The sequence below is a fragment of the Chelonoidis abingdonii genome, chromosome 25 (genome assembly GCF_003597395.2).
Source record: "Chelonoidis abingdonii isolate Lonesome George chromosome 25, CheloAbing_2.0, whole genome shotgun sequence".
Lineage (NCBI taxonomy): Eukaryota > Metazoa > Chordata > Testudines > Testudinidae > Chelonoidis > Chelonoidis abingdonii.
In genome coordinates, this window is record NC_133793.1 from 12,973,501 (window position 1) to 13,000,687 (window position 27,187).

At 50.6% G+C, this 27,187-nt stretch overlaps 1 protein-coding gene across 4 annotated transcripts in view; it reads left to right on the forward strand.

The window, feature by feature from the left end:
* Positions 1-27,187, forward strand: part of PTPRU (protein tyrosine phosphatase receptor type U) — a 281,840-nt gene that overhangs the window by 161,351 nt on the left and 93,302 nt on the right. For all 4 annotated transcript variants that reach the window (XM_075060956.1, XM_032802871.2, XM_032802873.2 and 1 more), the window contains 3 exons: positions 15,596-15,705; positions 17,628-17,829; positions 24,839-24,941. In XM_075060956.1, the coding sequence (XP_074917057.1) occupies positions 15,596-15,705; positions 17,628-17,829; positions 24,839-24,941 (415 nt within the window). The remainder of the gene's footprint in view (positions 1-15,595; positions 15,706-17,627; positions 17,830-24,838; positions 24,942-27,187) is intronic.

Consider the following 27,187-nt stretch of genomic DNA (forward strand, 5'->3'; position numbering starts at 1 on the left):
GGAGTGAGGTCGAAGAGGGGATTGTCTCACTACTGAGAGCAGGATGGTGCTTAACCCTACACAAGCCCATCCTCACCCCCGTCCCGGCCCTTTTCACTGCATGCTCATTCAGGAGAGGAGGCTGGCGCTCGGGGGCGGGTGTGCACCTTTCAGAGCAGAGGGCTTCATCTCTCACTTCCCTGACTTGTGCCAAGTGGCACTTTCCACTACCACTTTGCGTACCAACCTTGTGCACGGCCTTAGGACTGGCAGGACCAAGACAACCAGGCAGCGGTTTTCAATTCTTCATCAGAATTTCTAGTTTTGTCGCATTGCTCCTTTGTCAACCAGATTGTCTTCAGCACCGAACATCCTTGGTCTTTGTTCTTCTTGTTAGGGAATCGAAGCCTAATAGCAATCATAATAATTAAAATAATTAGTACCTAGTGTTTAGGCAGCCCTTTCACCCCAGGCTCACAAACACTAATTAATTAAGCCCCCGTGAGGTAATTATTGACAGCAATAAAGAATCAGAGGTCAGCCTGCCTCGGTTATTGGCTTTGTTTAGCTGGCTGGTGTTTGCGCCTGGAACAAGAGCACGGCCGCACGGTTTCGTAGCATGTGAATGAGCTGCCTGCTCTTCGTCGGATGACCCGTGTGCGTGGCTGAGAGTGCAGCAGGCTCTGGCTCCTGGTGGAAAGTGTTTCCCCAAACCATCCGTGCACAAATTCTCTCACGTCATTCCCAGCCCTGGCCCAAGACAGACACAGCCCCGAGGCTCAGCACTGCCGTGGAGTGCATCCTCTGAGAGGGAGCCAGTGCTGCTCTTGCTGGCAGGATACCAGGGCAGGTCTCACTCATCTCCCTCACCTTGCTTGGAGTCTGTTTGAAATCCAAAGTCTCCACTGCTCTGGGTCCGTACACGCTGTCGGCAGTGTTAAAACTGAGCCATCGGGGCCCCTGTCACTCCCACCCGAGCTGTTGTACATTTATCCCAGCTCTGCACCAGACTAGGCAGCCTCTTCCTCTCCCGGCCTCCTTCCAGGGAGCTGAGATTTCTGGCTCAGGGCAGGTATCACCAGGTGGGCAGGTGACTCTCGTCTCAAAGCGTGTTGAGGCCTGAAAAGCCAAAGCCTCCCACTGTGGTCGGAGCCCTGGGGACAAGAGGCCGTGCCATCAGCACTGGAACCTGACTGCCCTGTGCTGAGACCTAGTTCATCCTCCTGATGCTGAGCCACCGGGCTGGCCTGCCCTTGGCATGTTAAATAATAGTTTCTGTGCCTCTGGAGAAGTCCCCATTCTCATGCTGGTGCTATGCTAGACGGCTGGCTCTTAGCAGCCACCAGAAATTAGAGATGGAAAAAACCTATTTCCAGCAGGTCGTCTAGAGCAGTGATTCTCAACCATTCCCACGTGGGGCCCCCTCCCTACTCCCATGTACCCAGCAGCTGGCTGGCACTTCCGTCTCTCTTAGTAATATGGGAAACGCAGAGTGGCCTAATGCCCAGGCTGAGTTCCTAGGAACTTCTAGACCATCCCAAGACTCCTGACTATTGCAGCATTGAAGTCAGAGGGAATTTTGCCATTTAATGGGGCCAATATTTCAGCTTTAACAATAAGGAGTCAGATGCAGCTGAAGAAGTGGAGTTTTTTACCCATGAAAGCTGATGCCCAAATAAATCTGTTAGTCTTTAAGGTGCCTCTAGACTCCTTGTTGTTTTTGTGGATACAGACTAACAAGGCTGATATTTCTGCTTTGGTCTCTTCTCTATATTCTCCAGTGATTGATCCAGTCGAGTTTTCAGTGTCCCAAGAGGCCGGGTTCCTGCCACTTCTCGGCGCTGCAGCCTAATCGAGCAGGAAGTGTTTGCTTGACATTCAGCATACATTTCCCTCCTCTCTCACGCTGTGCTAGGCAGGGATTAGCTGAGCAGTCTAGCCCTACAAAGTTAATTTCGAGCTCTGAAGATCCAGATAATGTGACATGAAATCCAAGACAGAACCGTGTTCTAATGAAGTGGAACTGGTACAGTATTTCAGGAGCCAGCCACAGGAGCTGTACGGTGTCCCAAGGGAGCTCAGGGAAGGTAACTTCCACTAATGACTCATTATGCTTCTGATATACCAACTCCTTTCTCGCTACCCAGTTCTCAGCACCCCCATGTGCTGAGAGACTCGGACAGCTGAACGGGCTGCATGCACTGGGAACCTGCCACCTGCTGGGCGTGCAGTAATGGTGGCTTTGGTTGCATGAGGGCCTGATCCTGCGCCATGCAGGTGCAGAGTCTTGGGCCTAAGAAGACAAGGGGTAAAGAGTGGAGTGGGGCAGGGGGCGCCAGGCAGATCCATGTGGCGTGGCTGAGGGTGCTACCAGGCAGCCCCCTAGTTACAGGCACTGGATACTAGCTAGCAAGGACTCAAAGAAGAGAACCTTATTAGCAGTAAGGGTCCTGCTTAAATCCATGTCTCTGACATGCCCATCCTCACCTTGTACGTGTTTAGCACTGACTGAGCAGACACGCACGGGCTGGTAATGTGGAGAGCATGCACTCAGTCACGCTGGTGCATAACAGCTTTGCAGATCCTGCTAGGAAATGTGCAAGGACGGCCAGGGCCGGGGGCTTAAGCAGCAGGACGTTCAGGAGTGACTCCTGCAGAGAGAGGCCCTAGATGAAGTGGAGCGTCTGGGCTGCACAGAGGGGCAGGAGAAGGCTCTTTCAGCCGTTACAAGCTTTTGGGTTTGCCTCTGAACCTGGACCTTTTGAAGTTCACCCGTCACTTACAGTTAAGTTGCCTAAGCAAGAACAGAATGTGTAAGACCTAAAACATGCTGACTGGAGAACATCAACAGTCCCCTGCCCTGTAATGCTCCAGATTTGGCTCAGGTCAGAACATCCTGGGGGTGCATAACCTATTCAGTGGCCTCTCTGCAGTCTAAGCAACAGCATGAGAGCTAACCTAACCTAAGCAAGAACAAGATCGGTACCGACGTAGTCACAAGGGAACGAGCTGCCTGTGCCTGTCTTCCAAACTGTAACCTTAGCATAAGAGTTTATAACTGCAGGTTACAAGGTAATTAATCTCTGCGATATGTTTTAGCCTCAAGTATTAGCAATTAACCTGGAGGAACGTGTAATTACTGAGGACAGTATTAGTGGACAGTATTTAATCTGCAGACTGTGGAAGCCCGGGGCGTTGGCTCTGACTCCAAGGAAGGTTTATCTGCTGGCCTGTCTAGGAAGCTTAGCAAGGAAAACAAAAATGGCAGAGGCTGTTGCAACACTTGATTCCTTCCTGGGCATTTTCAAACTTCACTCTTAATTCACATCCTGCTGTTCGGTCGGGCCGGGAGTCGCTCTAGCCCCAGGCTATGATGTGTGAATTGTCTTTGGTTTGCAACAAGAAACACAAAACTTTTTCATAAGAAATTTTGGAGGTAAAAGAATATTATTTTCCATAGGGGGAAAATATATTTTCCCGACCAGCCCTAATGTGAAGTTTCAGGTTAGACCGTAGGCGGGGGCTTATGGTCATTCCATGGGCCATCTTCAGATATGCCCAAATGTTTAAGTACTGGTCGTGCGCAAAGCAGCTGGGAAGCTGCCTTTCTTTTTAGCCTACTCCATTAGGGCTGAGAGAAGGAGTCCTCAAAAGACGATGATCCATCGTGACCAGCCAAGTAAAACCTCAGCATCACAGATTCAAGCTCCACAGAAACGGGACATCCTGTCTAGTTGCTGTCCAAGAAGAGGCTGAGTGCTGGAGACCATCCTTTGAACGATGGCGATGTTAGGTCTCTTTGCCTGTGACTGCCTCGCTATATCCCCAGAACACCGGCTATAACGAGCAGATGTCGCGATGTAAAAGCAATCTCCTCAACTTCGGGGCTCACCAGAGTTCGGGGCTGTCATCATTAATACCATGGCTGCACTGTACCGCTCCTGACTCAGACTGGCGCTCAGGGCTGTCTATCCAGCTAATGAAAGACAGGCTCCGCCCCAAAGAGCTTCCAGTCTAAATGGACAAAGGAAGGATGCTCATTCCCACTGTACCAAGGGGAAAGTGCTAAAGCACAGAGCGATTCAAGGCATCTGTGGCAAAGCTGGGAACCGAGATCTGTTGAGTCCTGCAGTACCATGACCACAAGAATAGCTGTTCTTCCTACGCCCAACACTACAGCCGCCTTCCCTAACCCTGCTCTGAACCTGCCTGATGTATCTGCGCCCACCTTAGCACGCCCAGCTGTTTATATTTTAACTGTAATTGCTCCAGCAGTTTTCACCATGCTGTGATGGCTCCAGCTGCTTTCGTATTGTGCTGTAATACAGTAGCTCTAGCTGTTTCCTTGCTGTACTGTAATCACTCCAGCTGCTTTTCACCAAATGTGGATTAAACAGGCTTTTTCTTTTTTTCCCCCTTGAGTGAAACTTGATACAATATACAGTCTCTCTGTTTCAAGGGATCAATAAATCTCTGTATGAGCGTGGATCTATTGTAAATTATACACGTGTATTTGTCTCACTTACATATCTGTCCGATTTATCTAAATTAGCTAATGATTGTGCATGAAATGCAGTTCCCAGGTTTGAAACCAATATCTAGTAGAAACATATTCAGATTTTTGGTGGCTTTGTTATGTTTTTTCATGTTAAAATCTTAGGCACTTTCCAAACCTTTTTCTGCTTTGTAAAAATAGCCCCTTCCTAGTCAGCAAATCCGTCCCCTGCATGTATCCAAAGTTAGATCTGCGGACGTTAGTGGCTAAGATAAGTCTCTGCTGCTTTTTATTCCTGGGAGCCCTGCAGAGCCAGCTCAGGCCTGGGTGAGGGAGCTGGATTCTGTTCCAGGGAATGCATCATGGTCAGACTTGTTAAGTACGTTCCAATTGCAGAGTCATACTGAAGATGATGGGCCGGCTTCCTTCCTGATGGGGGAAATTTTTTCAGCTGAGTTACATGGGAGTACAGAATTTGGCCCGGCAAAAGTGCTGTTGCTAGTGATGCTGCATGAGAAGAAAGACACCGGCTTGGCTTCTAGAGAGGCAGCATGATCCAGTGGTAGGCACCAGATTGGGGCTGTGTTCTTGTCTCTGCCACAGGCCTGCCCCTGTGACTTTGGGCAAATCACATCATCTCTCTGTGCTTGTTTCCTCGTCTCTTTAGACTGCAAGCTCTTTGGGTCAGGGATTGGCTCGTACTCTGGATATGTCTACACTGCAAAAACACGACGTCCTGATTCAGATTATCTAACCCATGTTAAAAAAGCAGTGCAGACACTGCGACTCAGCTTTTGACTTGGGTTTACAGCTGGAATTAAAGCCTATAGGGGAGCCTGGAATAGAACTCGAACCACTAACTTGAGTTAAAAGTCACGTCTTCACTGCTATTTGAACTAAGGTTCACTAACCCTAGTTAAGAACACACGGCTTCTTTTCAGTGTATCCTAAGTGTCTGTGTGGCCCCTTGCACAAGGGGGTTTATTAGGATTTCTAGTCAGAGCCTTAATGCAAATAATAATAGTGATTGATAGTCATGTAAGCTGGGCACGTCTGATCTGGAAAGACAGAGATACCATAATCGTGGAGCCCCAGGACACATTTCACGGAGTCGCTTTCCCAAGCAAGCACCATGTTGTAAACTTTTAAAAACAGTCACTGGAAAGAGTTTCTCTCCTGTATCTGTCCCGCCCTCCAAGTCTAAGAGCAACCCAGGATTCTTATTAAGAAATAGGCTGGAAATCTGTAACAAGCAAGTGCCTGTGCAGTTAACGAGGGCGGTGAAGGCTTGTGAATAATAGGACCCTTGATTCTGTTATATTTTGGCTTTTTTGACATGAAGCAAACTTCATGTGCATCTCCCTGTTTGTATATCGCCGCGGAAGGCTGGATGTTCCTAGATGAGTTGTTGGAAAAGAAATTGCTAGGTACAGAGTGGAAAAGAACAAAGAGAGGGTTTTTTTGTTGAGGTGGAAATGCTTTGGGGAAGGAGGCAGGAGGATTGCTCCTCTACTTGAGTCGTTCCATGTAAAAAACAGTTGCCTCCTCTTACCATGGCGGTCCGAGAGATGCCTGGAATCCCCTGCTTCTGCGGCGCTGTGGGATGGCTGCCCAGATTTTCACAGAAGGCAGTGGTACAAACATGGTTATACAGCATAGGACAGGTGGAGGTGCACACACGGTGTGGGCTTGGATAAGCTCCTCTATGAACACAGGTCAGTTGTGTTTCTTGTGACCCATCCAGAGTGCTGTGACCTGGTTGCAACAACACAATTGTGTTTGAAGTGTGAAGATTGCCTGGGCATTGAGTTTGGCCCATCTAGATACACTGGAATCCAGGATCCCTCTGTTTTCATTCTGTGGAACATCAGTATTTTCCATCCCATCCAGCAGGAGCGAGAACTGGGCTTCTGGCTCCAGTCTGCCTAGGGAGATCAGCAGAGTTCTGAGTAGTTCACCGTATGTAGGTCTTTCAGATGAGACCTTAAAAAGCAAAACAAAAAAACGGTGTCCCATCTGCTCTGCAGTGGCAGTAAACATCCCATGGCATTTTAGTAACAGTAGCTGCTGTGTTCTGTCGTCCTTGGTCAAACTTTCCTCTCCTCCCACTCGTGTGCATTGTATGGTGATTCACTTGGGTTTTGCCTTCTATGCCAGAGGTAGCCGCATTGCAGTGGTGATCTGTGGTAATGACTGGCAAAGAAGTGCATATGCACACACCCACATATTTCCACACGCATACACTGCCATACAACCACACGCACATGTGCAAACATCTATATGCACACATACCGCTACATGTGCGCACATCCACACATGCAGGCACATACGTGTGAATGCACCCTGCCCACATTGACATATAAGTGTACACACACACACACATATATTCACAAGCACAGACACACTCATAGATTCACGTGCATGCATCCATATGGACATGCATGGACATCCCCCACACGCTCACACATACGTGTGCACACGCACTCGTGCACACATGCTCATGAACACACATGCACCCCCACATCCCTTGAGCTATCACGAGTCAAAGTGCTTGGAGTATTTTCTTCTCTAAAAGGATAAAATAGTTGAGTAATTAGCGGTGCACTACTTAGGAGAGCAAATCATTTTGTACTTAACAAGCAAGCGTGAGTGTGTATATTTTGCTTTATTTAAAGTGTTTATGGAGGGTGGAAAAAAGGGTCATGAAAGGATTCAGTTTTGGCACAACAAAAGCATAACTCCTCCTCCATTACCGTGGAGTGAAAGCCTCTTAAAGATACAATTGATGGAAGAATAAAACTCCTGCCGACCTTCCCCTGCTGCACACACACACACTTTCAGCAATCTCTATGCACGGTGGCATGGTGCCTGGTACTCAGGAAATCACCAGAGTTCACTTAAACTGCTGTGTTCCAGTGTTTATATGGATGTCAGCAGCAGTAATAGTTACACATTACTAAGTCAGTGCCACTCAGCAAGGCAGCCGGGTTGGATCGAATGCCTCTTGCCTCTTGAGACTTGAGTTCCCATTCAGATACAGGTCACATGTGAAATGAGCCTTTTTCCTCTCTGCTAATCTACATAATTCTAGCTGGATGTTTGGAAAATCATTGCACCAATTCAGCAGTGCCTGTGTAAATATAAATCCCAGATTGGAACAGCTGACGGGGTTACAGGTCAGGACGGAAGGGCCTTGGCAGAGGTAGTGTGCGTGCAGGCTCTGGACTGGAATAGCTGGAGGGACATCAGGAAAGCTGTGCAACCAGGCTCCAGACTGGGATGCAGGATAAGACAGAGGGACATTATTCGAACTGCAGGGAGCTGGGAATGATGTGTCAGAGGGTACTGCTAGTCTGGGATGGGTTGCACTGATGGAGTTGGGTGTGGATGTGTGAGCCAGGTCTGTCAGCATTCCACCACTGGCAGCAAGATTGCAAAGAAATAATAAAGAAAAGGGTCCCTCTCAACTACTTCAGAAACAAGGCTTTTCACAGCAACCTCTTGACTGATGATGTGGATACCTGGTGCCGGCTCTGATTCTTCTAAGCCATCCAAGGTGTGTATCCCAGGGAGCTGAGGAAAGGACACCTTGTTCCAGAGCACCCGTTACAGTGAGAGCAAACTTGAGCCTGAAAGACGAAGCGTGGGAGGCGGATTTGGCAATGAACACCACGGAGGCAGAGGCGGTTTTGACCATGTAGGCTTGTGAGGCGGCTGAGACGGGGCGGTAGATTTGAGCTGGGAGAGATGGATGATGGGAGGTGACCACAGATGAGCTCGCAGTGAGGATCCCTGTAAGATGATATGAAATCCCAGCCCATGTGATTTATACTGCTTTGATTTTGTATCTCAGACTTTGTGCCACAGACCCTTGCACCCTGAATTTTTCCCATTTTTTTTTTACCTGTGTCCAGAAGGATCCCCTACATTTAAAAAACCCTTATTGCTGAAAATAAAATCCAAACTTGAGTATCAGGGAGTCACCAGGCAGCCAGCTGTTACACACGCCTGTTCTCTCTGCACCTCTCACCCTGGGAGAGGGAGCTTTCAGAACGGAGCTCAGGAAAACCTGCTGCCTTACAGAACATAGGAACTGCCAGGTTGTGTCAGAGCCACGGTCCATCCAGCTCAGTAGCATGTCTCTGACAGTGGCCAGCACCAGATGTCTCAGAGGAAGGTGCAGTAGTAAGATGTGGGGTAATTTGCCTCCCATGGAAGTCCCTATGAGTTAGCACTTGGCGATCCATTGAAGGGTGAATTTATGCATCCCTTCTACAATGTTTTGTTGGCATTAACTGTTTCAATCCTGGCTGGTCTTGTTGTCCATAGAAGCATATTTAATGACCTGGATCTCCTGGATGATCCAGCATTCAATAGGATGGTGAAAGAATGTTCCCTGTAGCGTTGTGAAAGATGTGCATTATTTGATTGGTTTTTTTTGTGCACACTTGTGGTATGCCTGTGTGTGTGGTTATTGCTATGATTGATTATAACAGAACCCCAAAAACTGTGCATTAGTTGGAGTGTTATTTGTAGCAATCAGAATGATCTGTCTGCCCCCATACGCACTCCCCTATCTATCTACCGCAATACAAAAAATACATATTATGTGTGTCTGCATGTATTCTGCACTCCTGTCTGTGGTATCAGAACAGCCCCTAGGGGGTGCTGTGAGACTTAATTGGCGACTGAAGCCCATTGAGATCTTCAGATGAGAGGTGCTCTGGGGGAAAGTAACGGATTCCGCAGTTCCAGGCTGCCACGGAGGGTTATGTCTCGCAGCGGCAGGGGAATGTGCCCTGGAAGACTGTGCTCCTGTGTCCTTTGCAGTGAAACGTCGGGTGCATTCCAAATGCTTGTAATTAAATGGAGCATTTGCATAGTGCTGAGCACGGTTTCAATTTGCAGATGAATTCTGTGCATTTGTTTCCAAGAGAAAAAAAATTCTCTCTCTGCCCCAAAGGTTTCCCTAATGCTCCATGGATTTAATAAGTGTCTTGTGTACACGTGTACGACATGGCGCTGCTGATTCAATTAACTTGTAAATCAAGTGGAAATAGTGTATTTGCACGGTGGGAACAGCGCATAAGGCGATCCCTGTCCCATGGCTGTGGAATGAGATCTGAGCAAAAATGCTGCGAGAAAATTGTCCATAGACGTTTGTTCGAAGGAAGAACTGAATTCCCTTCACCTGCAGCCGCCTCCCAGGTGGGAGGAGGAGAGCGTATCCCATCAAACGCATTTACTGGCCGAGATATTCATGGACATGATCAATGTTCATGAAAAACTATTTTGACTGTAGTCTGAAGATTCAGCATATTACTAAACATGTGCCTAGCTTTTAAACATCTGAAGTGTCCTATTGACTTTCAGTGCAGTTACTCAGGAGCTTGAAGTTAGGCACATGTTCAAGTTCCATTCTGAATCAGGGTCTGGTATTCATACTGAGATCCTGACTCTTGAGTCCGCTTTCCCCGATCAGGCAACAGAATCACTTCCATGTGACCTCCGTATCTAATGGGAATTGGCCAACGTACCTTGATTATTGAGTACCCACACAACCAGACAGCTGTGAAACAGCTACAAGTGAGAATCGGCTGGAGAGTGATAGCAAGTCCTGGATAGAGTTGAGGGAATCTTGATCCTCTCCTAGACAGAAGAGGAGCAAATGCATTGAAACCAATTATCTGCAGCTAGACCTCAAAACACAAGAAACTCACCAGGTTTTGTTAGGAAGCTGAATCTCTGGCCAAGGCTTGCAATGTGTCCTGAGCTGAGTTTCCAGTGAGTCTTGGCAGAGCGACAACTTTGCTTCGAAACTGAAAATGCCTATTCAGTGCAGAACTAGGAGATGCTCAAGGCTTTTAACTGAGGTCTTTCTCTTCCTGGTTGTTTTAACTTAAAGTGGAACCACAGGGCAAGAAGTTTATATGGCTCAAGCCCCTGTGAACCCAAACCACAGAGCTCAACAAAACAGCTAGCCATGGCCTCAATGGAGAATACAACCCAAAAGCCTATTTTCAAACAGGCAATTTCAGGAGGGCCCAACTAATGGCTGTTAATAGTGGTTTTGGACTTTTCATCCGTGCTGTTCTTTCGGCGGCTCCGTCCCTGTGTGCAATGTGTAATTTTTTTTGTAAGTGGGTATAATTGCTCCCTCTGTCTCAAATTAGAAGGTGCATTTTTCAAGCATTAACGCCTGCAGCAGATGGTACGACTCATGAATTGTGATCTCTGCAAAGCAATTGCCTGTTCTGTCCTCCTTAATAAGCACCTTTGGTTGGGGAGAGAAAAAAGAAATCCATGCTAAATGAGTGACTATCGATCTTAGTGTCTTCACTTGTTGTTGCTGTTTGTGGTGGTGATTATTATTCTTATTGCTAATTAGAGGGAATAGTGGTGCCTTGCCAAAACTGCCAAAATGTTTGCAGATCAGGTCTCACGCGAGGATTTTATCAGACTGTGTGGAGCAGTGCACAGCACAATCTCCAGGCTTGGGAGAGTGAGGAGTACAAATGTAACCCATGCTAACATAGTGTGGCTCTCTGTCCCTCTCGAGTGGCCAGCGTGTGCCTAGAATTTCATGAGTCTGCTACTTCCTTCCTGCCTTTGGCTGAGCCAAGTAGAGGTTCATGATCTTTAGATCCAGAGTCCTTGGGTTCAAACCCAGCAGACAACTGATTCTTCTGTTGACCTTGTAGTCTCTGTATTGGGGCATAGGTCAGTTCATGTACGTCTCCCAAGGATGTACATTTTTCACACCCTGGAGGGTCATACCTAAATGGACCTAAATTTTAGGCCTGGTGTGCACTACAAAGTTAGGTCAACGTAAGCTGCCTTGCATTGACCTAGTGTGCATGTGTCTACACTAAAATTTGCCTCCCATGCTGTACACCAACGTAGCAACACCATCTTCCCGAGCGATGTTGAGTTGTGGTCGATGCGCCGAGGGTGACGCAGTGGGAGTGTAGACACTGTGTTAGCGATATTGATCCTAACAGTCCTCCAGCAGCTGTCCCACAATGCCTGACACTGACTGCTGTGGTCACCCCTGTGAACTCCACTGCCTGGCAGTCATGGCGACCAGAAGTTCTCCCCCACTCCCTTTAAAGCCGTGTGACTTTTTGAAATGCCGTTTCCTGGCGAGCGCACCTAGCAGCTCCCCATTGTCATGTGCAGCTGCCCAGCTGACCACGCTGGCTACACTCTCCAGACATGCTCCAGCCTAGAGTAGAGAGAAGGTACTGGCTGTCCTGGGCCTGTGAGGAGGAGAAGCTGTGCAGGCCCAGCTATGGACCAGCCATAGAAATGTGAACACCTACAAGCAGATTGCACTGGGGATGGAGGAGAAGGGGTACGACAGGGACCAGCAGCAACACTGCGTGAAAGCAAAGGAACCATGGCAGGTGCACCAGAAGGCCAGGGAGGCCAACAGTTGATCTGGTGTCGAGCCACAGACCTGCCACTTTAACAAAGAACTGTGTGCCGTACTTTGGCAGACTCCGCCACCACCCACACTGGAGATACTGCCAAGGAGCCTGAGTCCCAGGCCCCTGGCGTGAACAGCAAGGAGGTGGTGGAGGAAGAAGAGGAGGAGAAAGGGGGACATGCGACTGGATGGGACCAGCTGTGCCATGTGCCAGGATCTGTTTTCTGATCAGTCCCAGCAGTCGATCATGTGCGAGCCCAGTGCAGGGGAAGGAAGCTTGGGTAAGCGTGTAAATGTATTTCCCACTACAGTGATGTACTGATGGTGCCCCCAAGTTAGCAGGACACATTAATTTAGGTGGGGTGGGAGCAAGCAATTTGTTTACGTGCACAGGGATGTTCCTTGAATCCTCCTGAGAGGTATCCGTGAAACGGTCATGGAGTTACTCTTCAATCCTCACCTGAAATTAAGGACAACCACAGCATCACATATGCTGACCTGTGAGAGCCACGGCTTCTGTATGTTTAGGCAAAATGTTCTGTTCTATTAATTTATTGAGTTTTTAAAGTATTTGCTTTTAAATTGCACAGATTTTTCTTTTCACGGATTTTGTTACTGAATAAAATTCTGTTATTTGGAAAAAAATTCATCTTTATTAGTTCACAACAGAGTGCCTAGTTGTTCTGAAAACTCCCACTCACTTGTTACTGTACAGTGTGACGCAACTCATAGGATCAGTAACAGACACAGTGTAAGCATCATAACTGTACAGCAAGCACTGCAAAATCAAGAGGTGCATTAACAGTGTTATATCCTTAGATGAGCAGCAAGCACCACAAAATTCCGAACAGGCCCCAAAACAGCTGGCCTCGGTAGAGCGCAATCCACCACAAGCCTTACTGTGGCTCACTGTTAATGGGCTCTTTCAGAGCCTCCCTGAGCTGTATAGCTCTGCATTGAGCTCTTCTGATAGTCTTGGTGTCTGGCTGTTCAAACTCAGCAGATAGCTGCTCCAGCTCTGCCCTCCACCCCAATGACAATTTTGCCCCCTTTGCTTCACAGATATTGTGCAGGACACAGCAGACAGCGATAACCATTGGAATGTTTTTCTCACTGAGATCCAGTCTCGCAAATAAACAACACTAGTGTCCCTTCAATCTACCTAAAGCACAGTCAGTTGTCATTCTGTACCTGCTGAGCCAGCCATTGAATCTTCCCTTGATGCTGTCAAGGTGGCCGGTGTATGGCCTCCTGAGTCAGGGGAGAAAGGGATAAATTGGGTGGCCCAGGACCACTATTGGCATTTCAACATTGCCAATGGTAATTGCCTGATCAGGAAATAAAGTCCTTGCTTGTAGGTTTCTGAACAGTCTTGTGTTCTTAAAGATGTGAGCATCATGCACCTTCCCTGAGCAGCCAATACTGATGTTGGTGAAGCATCCCTGGATCTAGCAGTACTTGCATAGCCATAGAAAAGTAGTCTTTTCTGTTCATATACTGTGGGCAAGGTGGTCTGGTGCCAAAGTAGGAATATGCGTCTGTTGCTTCACTGCAGTTCGGGAGCCCCTTTGCTGCAGATCCATCCTCAACATCCCTGTAGTGAAGCAAAGACTCACCGGTGCAGTGCCTCCTGCTGGTCCTCTCGGGAATTAGCACTTCCAGCCCGGAGCACCCTCTGCAGGCTGGTGTCTTGCTTGCCACTGACCCCGTGTCCCTCCCAGATCCCGGTGCCCTTCTAGATAAGGGTTCTGCCCTTGGCAGTGCCCCTTAGTCTGGATCTCCCCTCCCCGGAGAACCCCCACCCTGTATCCCTCCCTTGCCTCAGTGGCCAGCCATGGGGAGTGTCTGAGCACTCACAGGTGTATCGAGGATCTGCCCTGTGCTTTGTAAGGATGAAAAAATGAAAGCTGCTTTGTCTCTCAGATTCCAGACTCATCCTTAAGGGGTGCGCCATCCTGTGGCTACTCAGGGATTTTGTAGGACCTACCAAAGCCATTATCTAAAGATCTTGAGCACTTTAGAAACATACATTAACTGTGTGTTCCTTGCAAGGTGGGACAGTTACCTCCATTTTACTGATGGTCAAACAGAGGCACTAGGATGTTAAGTGATTTGCCCAAGGTCATGCAGCAGCTCAGTTGCAGAGCTGGGTAAAGAAGCCAGGAGTCTTGACACCATGTTCCCTTCTCTGTCCTCTAGGCTGCAAATCTAGATTGGTAAGAGCTGCAGGTTTCTCTATGAAGCCATAAGAGAGGAGAGTGCCCCCTTCTCCTCCAGGGATGAGGGAATTGGAGAGAAGTTTATCAGAGGAATGATCCTCTCTGTCCTATTATTTATTTCTTCAGCCCAGTTTAGCAGCTCCATCTGGCCAAGTGTTTCATTGTCCCAGGGCTGAACTGAGGTAGGGCTTGCTTCAATGGCAGCCAATGAAAAGGTTCACTAGTGAGCTTTGGAGCTAGGCCTATGTGGAAAATCCACCCCACGGAACAACACAGTTATGGTGACCTAACCGCCAGGCTTCTCCTGTTGCCATAGCTACCGCCTCTTGGGGAGCTGGAGCACCTAGGCCGACCGGAGAAGCTCTCTCATCAGTGTAGGTGGCGTCTTCACTTAGCGTGACAGTGGCGCAGCCAAGTGTAGCCAGGCCCTTAGTGTTTCTTTCCGAACTCTCGGGTGCCCTGAAGCCATGAAGGCCCCTGTGCTGCGTTAGCCTCGGTACTTGTGTGGCCTCTTCGTTGTGGTGTCTGAGCACCTCGCAGCCCGTACAGTATTTAACCTCGTGACCCCCCCACCCGTGTGGTAGAGCATTGCTGTTGTCTCCGTCGGGCACCTGGAGGACTGAAGCTCCGCGAGAGCAAGGTCCAGATCCTCACTGATCTCAGTGGGAGTCAGGCCTAGGCGACTTGCCCAAGGTCACGGAAGAAGGCTGTGGCAGAGCAGGGACTTGACCCCCGCCCAGTGCCCATGTGCCAGGACAGCCTCAATGCACTGGGCTGTCCTGATCTGAGCACTGAACTGACGCTGTCCATTCCAAACGCTCCAGGAAGAGTCTGCCCCCTGGCTGCTTTGTGCCTTCTCCCCCTGGGCTGGGGGGAGCTGGCAGAGGTTGCAGTGACTTCTATACCTGTGGGCATCTGGAGCAAGCTGAGGTATCTCAGCAGCGGCTCCCATGTAGCTGCTGGTTTCCGGAGGCTGCTGTGCGAGCCCTGCCTGTCCTAGCTCAGGAATGCTGCAGGCTGCATCCTCAGCCGGGGTGATTTGGTGCAGCTCTATTAAAGTCAACAGAGCTTTGCTACCTTCCACCAGCTGAGGATCTGGCCTTTATATTCAAAACTCCCTGCGGCTGCTATTTTCTTTCCAGCTGGTTGAGGGCCAAAAGGCCTGGGGGTTACAGGCAATCCTCAAAGAGCCACCAATCAGTCCTAAACCCTGTCCGGGCCAGAAGCTGCACCGACATGAGGTGTGTGAACCCGAATGCTGAATCTCCTGGGTTTGAGCCGTGCCCCCAGCATTGTCTAAAAGGAGGGTGGGTTTTTTGAGGGGAGGGAGGGGGCATAATGATGCAGATGTTCTTGTTTGCTTTTAACTCCTCTTTAACCAGCAGCGCTTTCAGTGAGGCCGAGCGCCCGGTGCAAACTTGCGTCCCCCTGCAGAATTTCATCATTCCTTTGTTCTTCTCTTTGTTTCACTAGTCCCCGGAGGCATCGCCTCGGAGTCACTCACCTTCACCCCCTTGGAGGACATGATCTTTCTGAAATGGGAAGAGCCACTGGAGGCCAACGGGCTGATCACGCAATATGAGGTAAGTTCTTCAGCATTGTTCAGCAGGAACAGAGAAGCACCTGGGGTGATGGAGACACGGATAGGTTCTAAGAGAATCTTCTTAAATGTCTGTAATCCGGTTATCACAAATCTACAGTCCTGGAACTAAGACTTGAAAAGTTACCAGACTGTGGTACAAAGCCTAATAAAAATTACATCATTTAGCTCGCATAGAGCCAGGAGCATCCCAAGTTCTTATCTTACCTCTGCCACTGATTCACTGTGTGGCCTTGGTTGAGTCACTTAGGTCCCAAAGTGGCTTGTAATTTTTGAGTGCCTCCATTTTGGACACCCAGGGCCTGACTTTCAGAGGGCCTGATCGCCTGCAGCTGCTGTTGGCTTCACCTGGAGTTGCATGTGCTTGGCATCTCTGAAAATCCGACCTAGCTCCTTTCTGCAGTTGAACATCCAACCATAGACGTGCCCAACATGAGAGACCACCCTTGAAAATTTGCCGTTAGCCCTCTGTGTGTCTCCATGTTCCCAGGGGACAGTACCAGGTACTTCCCAAGCCAGCAGTGAGGACTAATCCTTAAGTGATTGTACAGTGCTTTGAGAATACAAAGCACCATTTACATTCTGGGTAGCGTTAGTCCCCAGACTGCTGCGTTTCGCTGGGCATCTGGCAACCGGTCTGGTCCACTCCCAGCATGTTAGGCAACACAGGAGCGGATGGCAGAGTTTATTCCTTTCTCAGCAAGGCACTGAGGTGAGACTTTCTTTGGGTGTCTCTTTCTGCTTGGTTCAGTGCAGAAAGAAAATATCACATTGCGGCCAGTGTGTTTCTCAAATGGGGATGCTTGCGGGAGGGCCCCTCTGTGTCTCCCAAACACAGTCAGGCAAGACTCTCTCTTATCTCTCTTCGCTTTTCAGCCTTTGCGCTGGCCTCTCCGGCATCAACAAAATTATTAGAGCGCGGAACCAGACAAATGAAAAGCTGATGCATATCTATGTTTCCTTCACTGCGGGTGCCTGAACCGCGCTGCATGGGGAATGATGGAGGCTCAGCTTTTCATTCGAGAGCCGCCGTTTTCTGTCAGAGAGGTTAAGGGCTACTGCATCGTTATTGCTACCTTCGAGCCTTGGTTTGGAGTGTGGGATCCAGCCTGCTTTTTATCCTCTTTACAGTGGGGTCTCTATCTCTCTCTATGTCCCTCTTTGAATGCCCCTGTAATCTCCTTGCAATGGCTTTTCATGCCAGAGCCCCTGCAAAGGACAAGCCTGGTTTCTGAAGGGAACTCTTTAGAAGCCTGAGGAGGTGGCTGCTGGATGGGTCGTGATACAGTCAGTTAGTGCACCAGCCTGGGGGGTGTGGAGCGGAGGGTTCAAATCTGCTGTTAGGTCTGAGGTTAAAAATGAAGCTGTTGGGTGCTAGCTGACCTTGGCTCCCATCAGGGTTTTCTCCCCAGGCTGTTTCTGCTCGAGAGTGGGCAATTGGGGGGCCCAGAGCTGGAATGTCAGGGGGCTGCAGGGGAGGGGTGTTGGTCGGGCTGTGTGTGGGTCTCAAGGTGGCATAGCAGAGGATGCTGTCAGGTTTCTTGCACAGTCTTGGGTCTGTCTAGTGCTCCCAGCTGGTCACGTTCTCCGGTTCAAATTCAACACCAAACTTGTTTTAGGGATAGATTGGTGAGGCCTCTTTCTATATTTAAAAAACGCAAAGCAGCCCCGCACTGCTCCCATCTCTTCCCCATGTCTGTGTTCCATGCAGTTGCCGTCCACTCAAGGGACCAGATCTGCATGCCCCACCCAAACACCGTGCAGCACAACCATCTCATGCTGACCCCTTGCTCTCCCCCTCCCCTTGTGAATCCGCTCCCCCCATCAGCCCATTTGTCTACCCCCTCTCCTCCCATTTGCGATGGCAGCTATGCGGCTGTCTCACGATCTCTCATGTTCTCCTAGATCAGCTACCAGAGCATCGAGTCTTCGGACCCAGCCGTCAACGTGCCAGGCCCCCGCCGCACCGTCTCCAAGCTCCGCAACGAGACCTACCACGTCTTCTCCAACCTGCACCCGGGCACCACTTACCTGTTCTCTGTGCGGGCGCGCACTGGCAAGGGTTTTGGCCAGACCGCGCTGACTGAGATCACCACCAACATCTCCGGTAGGCTATCGAGAGGCTGGCTTGCTGGCTTCGGGCCGGGGAGAGGGTGGCAGGATTAGAGAGGAGGGAAAAAGGGTTTGCTCTTTCCATGTCTGTATCTATGCCGACCTGTGAGCCCAAACTCCCAACCCACTGTGGGCATGATAGAGCCTTGGCACAGGGGAAGGGGCGACAACCCTGGTGACATGGCCAGATCCCAGGAAATCAGCCTCCCTGAAGTTCTCCTCGCAGTCTCAGCTGGATCTTTCTTTGCATCCTGTCTTCCCCCTTCTCCCCTGGCCCTTTTTCCACTTCCCAGAGTAACCACTGATTTGTTTTCCTTTTGTGGCAGTTGGCTTCCCTGCTGCTCCAGAGGCTCAGTGCAGCAGGCAGTGATAAAGCTCCCCTAAACTTAGACAGAACCTGCCCCAGCACTGTTTAAGTTACTGCTAGTGCTAACTCCATGCTGCAAAGTGCAAGCCAGCAGGTGGACACCAGTTCTTGGGAACTCACAGTTGTGTGCACTGTTTAGCATGCATGCTTTGGAAAACGTGCTGGGGAAAGACAGGACTCTGCTTCTTCCCAAGACAAGTGCAGCTTGGAGAGTGGCAGTGTCTGCTTCCTGCCAGCCTGAGCTCCAGGGACCAGCCACAGGGAGAAAAGGGAGTTCACGGCTATGCAGTCATCAGCCTCTTGGTTCGGACTGCCAAAAAGCTGGCCACTCAGTGCTGTGACTATCTCTCTGCTAAGAAATAGATAGAGCTCACAGCCTCACTCCACCCACGGCCTCACCTCACCCACTGCCTCACTCCCCCACAGCACGCAGTGGCTCTCGGCCAATGTCCAGTGGCCCTCTGGCTTGGTCTTGAACAGGTGACTCCCTGGACAAAGAGAAATTTCTCCATCTCCTATTCTGAGCACCCCATCCTGCCTGTCCACAGCACCCTCAGTGAACGCTCTTCCCCCATGCCCCGTGCACTGGCAGCCCCTTCCCCACTGGGCTAATACCCGATCCTACAGGAATCTGCACAGCTCTTCCAGGAGGCAAGAGAGAGACGTCAGCAGCAAGGCTGCTCAGTGACAGTCAGGATGGGCGTCAGCCTGAGCTGGAGACTGACCGTGCACTGTCAGAGTCTCTTGGCGCCCTCCTCCGTCACCCACTGCTGGGCTCACACTGTTAAATACGCCTTCCCTTGAAATGGATTCTCCATGCTCCGAAGATCCCCTGCCCCTTCCCTCGGCTACCCTGCAGTCAGAATTCAAATGGAAAACAGGCTGCCTTACACTTTACAGCCCTGCTGGGTAATTGAGTCGCACTGCGGTCCCCGAGCTGCGTTGTTTACATGACACTAGATCCGAGTTGGGGTGCTCGTGGAACACATTTCCTACCTCACTGGAGCGGCCATGATGGGATCCATTCGCCGGAGGTGGGCCACAGGAGGAGAAATGGGATGCTGCCGCCAGCCCTGCAGCTCTCCCCAAATGGGCTCGGAGAACCGATATTATTTGCCAGAGTGAGAAGTGGTGTCTGAGGTGGAAGAGATAAGAGACCCTGTCTGTGCTGGGGAGGACTGTGCATCTTGTCAGATGGTGCATGGTCTCCAGCTCTGCTGCTGCTCAGCATCCAAACAGCTTCCTGGTACCAAGAACGGGCTTTTATAGTGGGGTAAGTAGGGACGGATTGGCACCGAAGTTCTTGCAATGAGCTGGAGAGACGGGTGATAAAATACCTGTGTCACATGCCTGGCACTACATCCCCTGCTAACCCACCCCACTGGGACTTGGGCTCCAATTCTACTCTCCTGAGCAGCTTCAAACAAAGGTTTAACAAGGTGAGCTGACCCTTTAAGAGGCTGGGGGGGGGGGCGCTCAGCTCACCTGTGCCAGGCTCAGCTCACTTTCCCAGGTGAAGGGAGTGCCAGGGTCATGTGGTAGAAGTGGGACTCAGAGCCAAGCCTGCTGGGATATAAAGGGCAGGCTGAGTGCAGGGAGGTTCTCCCTGGTGCCCGGCAGAAGGGAGTAGAGAGACTTGCCTTATCTCCCAGGCAGGGGGCTGGGGAGTGAGACCCGCAGGGAGTAGATAAGCTCCTGCAGCAGACTCCGGCTCAGGGGAAAGAACGTGATCTGTAGGTGCAGCTTATGTTAAACTGTCCTGTTTCGGAGAAATAAAATTTCAGTCCCTGAAGAAGAGAGGCTGAGATCCTGAGAGTTTGTTGATTACACTGGCTGGTGAACGGCCTGTAGGAAAATAAAATCACTGGCCTGAGAGAGGTTTCTTCCTCTGCTTCCCCTCAATTCCACCCCCTTTGTTGTCCCGGCCGGAGGCCTGGGTCAGGCAGTGTTCAGTCCAACAAGAGCTTTTCTGGGCAGCTTTAAAGTGCTGTAGTTTTAGCCTTGTACTGGTGGCCAAAGGGAGTGAGGTCTCCATTTGCCAAAAGCGCCTGGCTCACGCTTCGAGAGCTGCAATGGGAGAGGTTAGAGTGGGGATGTTTTTATAGCTTATCCGGGTATTGGAGGCAAGCTTTATAGGCGTTTTCCCGTACGTTAGTTCTTGCCCTCTGAGCTCCACACAGTTGCACTCCTGGGCTGGCATTTTCACAAGATCTTCGCTCCCGGAAGCTCCCATTGGGGCCAGATTGTCAGACCAGTTCAGCAGCTGGTCTGCACCCAACACGTGGGGCTCTTCTGAAACTCTGGCTGCTCGGTTACCTACCTGAATGGGAGACAAGCTCTTAAAAATCCAATCTCGACTGTGGGAGCTGAGCTGAAAATTCCAGCCAAGGTGACTAAGGCTCCGGGCTTTACATGCTGAGGGGCAGAAGAAACGGGCCCAATAAGTTGTTCTAAGACTTTTCCCAAAGTTTTTTTTTTTTTTTTTTTGTGGTAGTAGCATACACAGCACCTCCAGTGTCCCCCAGGTCTCGGGGTGGCAGGAAAGTTTTATCTCCACTTGTTTACAAAGATCTCATTTCCTTTGGGTGGCTCCAGCAATGTTAACAGCTCTGAATAAGGTGAGATGTTTCCTAATGGGGGCACAGGAATTGCAAACCAGCGTCACCTGGATCCCCTCCACTGCTAATGAATCAGGGGCTGCAGACAGAAGAGGACAGGGGGTCGGAGGATGGAGAGGTTCTCTGTGTCAGCCGGAGGATGTCACTGGGAGATGCAAAACCTGCTTGGATGCATTTCTACTCCTCGCAGCAGTGCAAGTTAATGATGATCCTCTCTCTCAGCCTCTCTGGCGTTCCAGCAGTACAGGGCAGGGATGGATGGAGATGGTGCTGATCTTGATGGCTGATGGCTCCTGCCAGTGGACCAAACCCAGTGTCCATACTGGTTCTATCACATCCCTCAGCAGCTCTTGTTACCAGTGAACGTGGGGTAGTGACGCCCCTGAGAGTGGGTGGGCAGCCCCTCCATTGGGCTTCCTCGTCCTTTCTCTGAATGGCCCCAGAGAATGATGCTGGGGAACTGCTGCTCCTCCACCCCGCAGGTCCTTGTATCCAGCATCCCTCGGGGATACGTCTTGCCATCCCTCTCGTTCTGTGTTCATGGAGCGCCTCTCGGGGTGCAGGCACTGGGAACTGCTTTGATCAAATAGCCCCTGGACCCCTCACCTCCGAGACGTCGGCTCATTGGCTACCTGAGAAAAGCTCAGCATGGAGTTCCTGGGCCACATTCCATCTGTGCCAAAGGGTGTGGTCCGGCTACGTGCGCTGTTATCTGCCTCACCCCGAGGCATGATGGGAGTGGCACTGCCCATCCATGGAGCTGTCTTCTGGGCCGGCACTGGAGCCAGTTATGTCTACCCATGCCTGGCACTCGCATGGTTTCCCTTCCCTGGAGTATCAGCCACTCAAGGCCCATGAGGATGGGTTTGTGCCACCGCTGGGGGGCTGAGTCATTAGGACTCGTACACAGCTACCCCATGGCCCAGGCAGTCGAATCCAGGGATTTTGTGTAACCAGGCACCTCCTGCGAGTGTGTTAGGAGCTGCAGCAGCTCTAGCCACCTCTGCTGAGGGAGGCTGGCGCCCCCAAGGAGAAACAAGCTTGTATCTTCTGGATGATCCCATCACGCAGCAATGACCGCACTTGCTGGTAGGCGATTACAGCAATGAAGCAACCACTGTCTCTGAGTTGGAAATGCACAACTGAGGGATTAATTGGGCTCCATTAACAAGCCATGCAGTACTTAGGGCTGTTTGCTAATGTCTGTGGGTAACTGTTAACAGCTCTGAATGGGGTGAGATGTTTCCTAAACGGGGCACAGGAATTGCAAACCAGCGGTCACCTGGATCCCCTCCACTGCTAATGAATCAGGGGCTGCAGACAGCGAGAGGAGGACACAGGGTTGGGCGTTGCAGAGGTTCTCTGTGTCAGCCGGAGGATGTCACTGGGAGATGCAAAAACTACTTGGATGCATTTCCACTCCTCGCAGCAGTGAGAGTTAATGATGAGCGCCTCCCATCTGTGCAATGCCTTTCATCCCAAAGGAACCCGACATGCCTCGCACACTCTGGAATCATGGCAAACCCTTCCCCTCGCCTCTGAAATGCTACCGCCTCTGAGCTGGAACGAGGCCGCTGTGCCAATAGCACACAGCAGCATGGCAGTTGAGGACAGGAAGCAAAGAAGAAGATGGTACTAGGGAGAAATAAGAGAGGTAGAACATAACTGGCTGAGCCAGAATTTTGCCAGGACACTCTGGTTAACGCCCTAACTTGTGCAAAGCACTATGGGATTTTCATGACCACGAGCTCCTAGACCTTGTTTTTTTCTTGCATCATGCAAAGGACAGCACCTCCAGATCACCGTGCTTCCGAGTACCGTGCAGCGGGATCTGCTCAATACTAGATGAGTCAGAAGGCCCTCCTGCTGCATGGATCACCAGCCCCACTTACTGAGCAATCTGTCCATCAGCTCCCATCCATGTCCTGACTAGCCCCCATCTTCCTCAGCTGTTGTCATTCCTGCATTACACCTAATGCATTTACCAGCATCGCCAGCCCAAAGGGTTCAGAAATTGTGAGTCAGGCCTCCAAAATCAAGCAATTACTTTAAACGTTGTGAGATTTTAACCAATGATGATATTGAGTTCTTTGTTTTCTGGTTGCTGGGCCGAGGGGGTCACGTTTTACAGCTTTTCTCCACAGCCAGGAGGGCTAGAAACTTTATTTTTTAATTGAAAGCTGTGACTCTTTTATCACCCCCTGACTCCAAGAGATGGGGATTTAAGAAAGACACCAGCTGCCATGGGACTCATGATAAAATCACCAGAGTTGGCAACACTGATTGAGACTTTAAAACCCATTATTCTTAATGTACTCCACTGCCACAAACTTTATTATCCCTGTGACATCCCCCGTGACACACGCACAAGCTGGTCAGGTCACTGAGTGTCTGAGGGTATTGTCTACACTAAGTCCAGACCTCACTTCCATCCACACACAAATCAGTCTGACTCGAGTCTGCAAGGACTTGGCTCCTAGGAGCCTGCTGGGGGTGGATCAGTCCTGCTGAGGCTCAGGTGCAAGCCTTGGCATTTTGCAGTGTGGACACAGTTCAAACCACAGACCCAAGTTAGAAGGGCTGCGTAGTGCAACATGGCCACATTAGCACGGCTGTGAGACTCAGGTCCTGCAGTTGTAACCCCAGGTCTGCAAAGCAGTGTGGATGCTCAAGTGCAGGCTTGGAAACACCGAGTGCACAAAGCCAGGTTCCACCTTCGTGGCTCAGTGTGCAGGATAGATGCACCCTAACGTGCAACTAGCCCCTCCAGGCAGTCAGAAAGCAGCAGGTTTGTCAGAGCCCCGGAGGTGAAGGGCTGAAGCTGATTACAATCAGCGTGACGCTCAGGGGGTGCTGGGATCTCAGGTGCTGGTTTGGCCCAGTAAAGAGGTGGGGGGTTCTGAACCTCCCCGCCGTCCTGAGGGGTTAGTTCCTGAGGTTCCAGACTCACCTCTGTTACGGTGGAAGGAACCCATAGGTATTTGGACATATCTCGAGCACTGGCCTTTGCTCTAAGCCAATCAGCAGGCAGCTGGGCTATAGTGCATTGCAAGTGCCCAAACCCCATCAGCCCAGGCTATAACTGACACTTAGACAGCCCCTTTTATCTACAGCATAATGAATTTCACCTCACAGCTCACAGCCGTAGAGGCGAGCCATTCTACAGACAGAGAAACTGAGGCACCGTGCTTTTATATGACTGGCCCACAGTCCAACAATGAATCGGTGACAGAGTTCGGAATAGAACCCAGGAGTCCTGATTCCGAGTGCTGTCCTCCAAGCACGAGCATAATACTGCTTCATTTAGTTGCTGTGGGCTCAGGAAGAGCCCTCAGAGACTTCAGCTAGCGGGACTGCAGGGCTGGACCCTGAACCCTTCGGCGAGAGACACACCAAGTCAGTGCAATGGAATCCTAGTTCAAGTCCAGGAGGTCCTGTTTGAAACAAACTTCTTGGCTTTGCTTGGACCTCTGTGGATCAGGGCAGGAGATTTCCCCCAGAAAGACATTACTGTGTAATTAACATCCATTCACTTGCAAAGGTTACAAACCTCAGACTGAAGTTGGGTTGCTACAATTCTGATATTCTGTTTTTGTGATTAGTACTGGGAGGGAATCGGCATCATGAGGAGAGGAGGGGATGGGAGTCAGGACTCCTGGAGGCTATTCCTGGCTTGGTCACTGACTCATTGTACTTGTGGCCTGATCTCAGCAACCCATGAGCTGCTCTGTGCCTCAGTTTCCCCATTTGTAGACTAATGATCCTCTGCACAGAAGAGCGGTAAACTTCCTCAGATGAAAAGTGCTACAAGTGTGCAAAAATATCATTCATAATATCCAGTGGGAAACCGAGCGCTGGTACTGCTTAGCTGACAAACACCTAATGCCAGACTGGCCTTTCCGGTAGCCTCTCCTTAGGACGACCCTGGAACTGTCAGAACTTGTGCTGGCCCCCTTGGGATGGTACCTCACTGCATGCATGTTCAAAAATAGTTACCCCTGCTTCTGCTTCCATTACAGCTCCCAGCTTCGACTACGGGGACATGCCGTCGCCTCTGAGTGAGTCGGAGAGCACCATCACGGTGCTGCTGAGGCCGGCGCAGGGCAGAGGGGCCCCCATCAGGTAGGGATCCACCCAGAGGACTCTTAGACTCTTGTATGCAAGGAAGCGCATTCCTGTGTGTGAGCTGTGTGTGCGCCCTAGGTCCCGACCCCGAGAGAAGGCACTGCATCCACACGAGCTAGCACAGAGCAATTTCCTTTCTCCCCTTTCTAGCTTCTTTTCTCTTTCTTTTATATTAAGACCTTATAAAGTCCTGTGGTGACTGATAGCCTTTTCTCTTGCTACGGGATTCACGGTCCATTAAAGACCACTTTGCCATCTAGCCATATTAGCACAAGGCGCGCATGAGTCTGCGAATTCCTGGCAATCTGCTCAGCACCTCACTGTCTATAAACAGGTGTCACCTTGACAAGGAGGGCAGATTAATAGAGGAGTGCTGTCCCGTGACCACCTGGCTCGGGCCGAGAGGTAGCTGCGGGAGCTCTGTTGTTTGTTCTTGGCTCATCCCTCCATCCAGTGCAGACCCCTTGCTTTGGAAACTGCTGGCTCTAAGGCTTTGCAGTTGCAGGGGGGTGAGCCTCCAAAGGTTTGGCTTATGGGAGCCCCCTCAGGGTTTGGAGCCTTCTCATGGGTAACTCTGATCCCTCAGCTGCATTGTTCTGAAAACGGAGCTTTAAGTCGCACCAGATCCTACGACTGCTGCTCCGGGCCAGCTTAGCGGTGCTAGGAGAGGAGCTCTGCCCTGCTGTTGGGTGCTCAGTTTGAGTTCTGGATGGAGTCCAGGGATCGGTCCTGTTCCGTCTGAAGCTGTCTGCCCAAGGGCATTCGCCATCCATCATAGCCCAGCTGGGTGAGATAGTGCAACCCGTATTCACACTGGAACCATGCAAACTATCTTGCTGGTGTCAGTGGGGCTACTTGAGTGAGTAAATGCTCCCCAAATACAGGCTGCACACACTAGCCTTCAGTGGCCAATATAAACTGGGCTTGGGGGTGCCTGTGCCCCCCGTGACCAGTGCAGGGAAGGGAGCAGGGAGCGATATGCTGCCTGGCAAATCCTTTTGCTTTGCTTATTTCCCAGAGGCATTGGTACTGCTGATGTCTCGGTAGGTGCATCTGACCTGTGTTCTGCAGAAAGTGAGATGAGATGATCACAATGGGCCCTTCTGGCCTCGGAATCCAGAAACCTATAAGATCCCCCAGTGAGCAGAATGTCATAGAATCCTAGAATCTCAGGGCTGGAAGGAACCTCAGGAGGTATCTAGTCCAACCCCCTGCTCAAAGCAGGATCAATTCCCAACTAAATCATCCCAGCCAGGACTTTGTCAAGCCTGACCTTAAAAACCTAAGGAAGGAGATTCCACCACCTCCCTAGGTAACCCATTCCAGTGCTTCACCACCCTCCTAGTGAAATAGTGTTTCCTAATATCCTACTTAAACCTCTCCCACTGCTACTTGAGACCATTTCTTCTTGTTCTGTTATCTGCTACCACTGAGAACAGCCGAGCTCCATCCTCTTTGGAACCCCCTTTCAGGTAGTTGAAAGCAGCTGTCAAATCCCCCCTCATTCTTCTCTTCTGCAGACTAAATAATCCCCGTCCCCTCAGCCTCTCCTCATAAGTCATGTGCTCCAGCCCCCTAATCATTTTTATTGCCCTCCGCTGGACTCTTTCCAATTTTTCCACATCCTTCTCGTAGTGTAGGGCCCAAAACTGGACCCAGTACTCCAGATGAGGCCTCGCCAGTGCCAAATCGAGGGGAATGATCCCCCTTCCTCGATCTGCCTGCCGTGCCGTCAGAGTCATGAGCCATCCAGAATCAGCTCCAAAGACTGCCAATATATTCAGAGCCAACAAACTCCTTTCCCACCACCTCATATCTTCCTGCTCTGTGCCATCAGTGCTGAATTCCTCCAAGGGAAACCAGTAACCCAGGCCCCACCTGCCCATCAAACCCCACGGCCTTGCTCTGGCAGAAGGATGTGGTCATTAAAACCTACAACCAGTGGCGGCTTAGCCACTGGGCCAATGGGACCTGTGCCCAGGGGCCTCAGACAATGGCGGGGAAGGGCAGAAAAATGGGTGCCTCTGTGCCCCACCCCACTCCACCCCCCGGCATGCCTGTTGGGGAGTGGGGCCGGGGAGTGGGATCGGAGTACAGGGGCTTCCCCCGCTTCCTGGCAGGAACCAGGAAGGGGGGAGGGTTAGGGGATACTACAGGTGGAAGGGGTGGTGAGGGGCACCCCCTTGCTCTGGCCCAGGGCCTCACAAACTCCTAATCTTCCTCTGCCTACCCAACAACACACA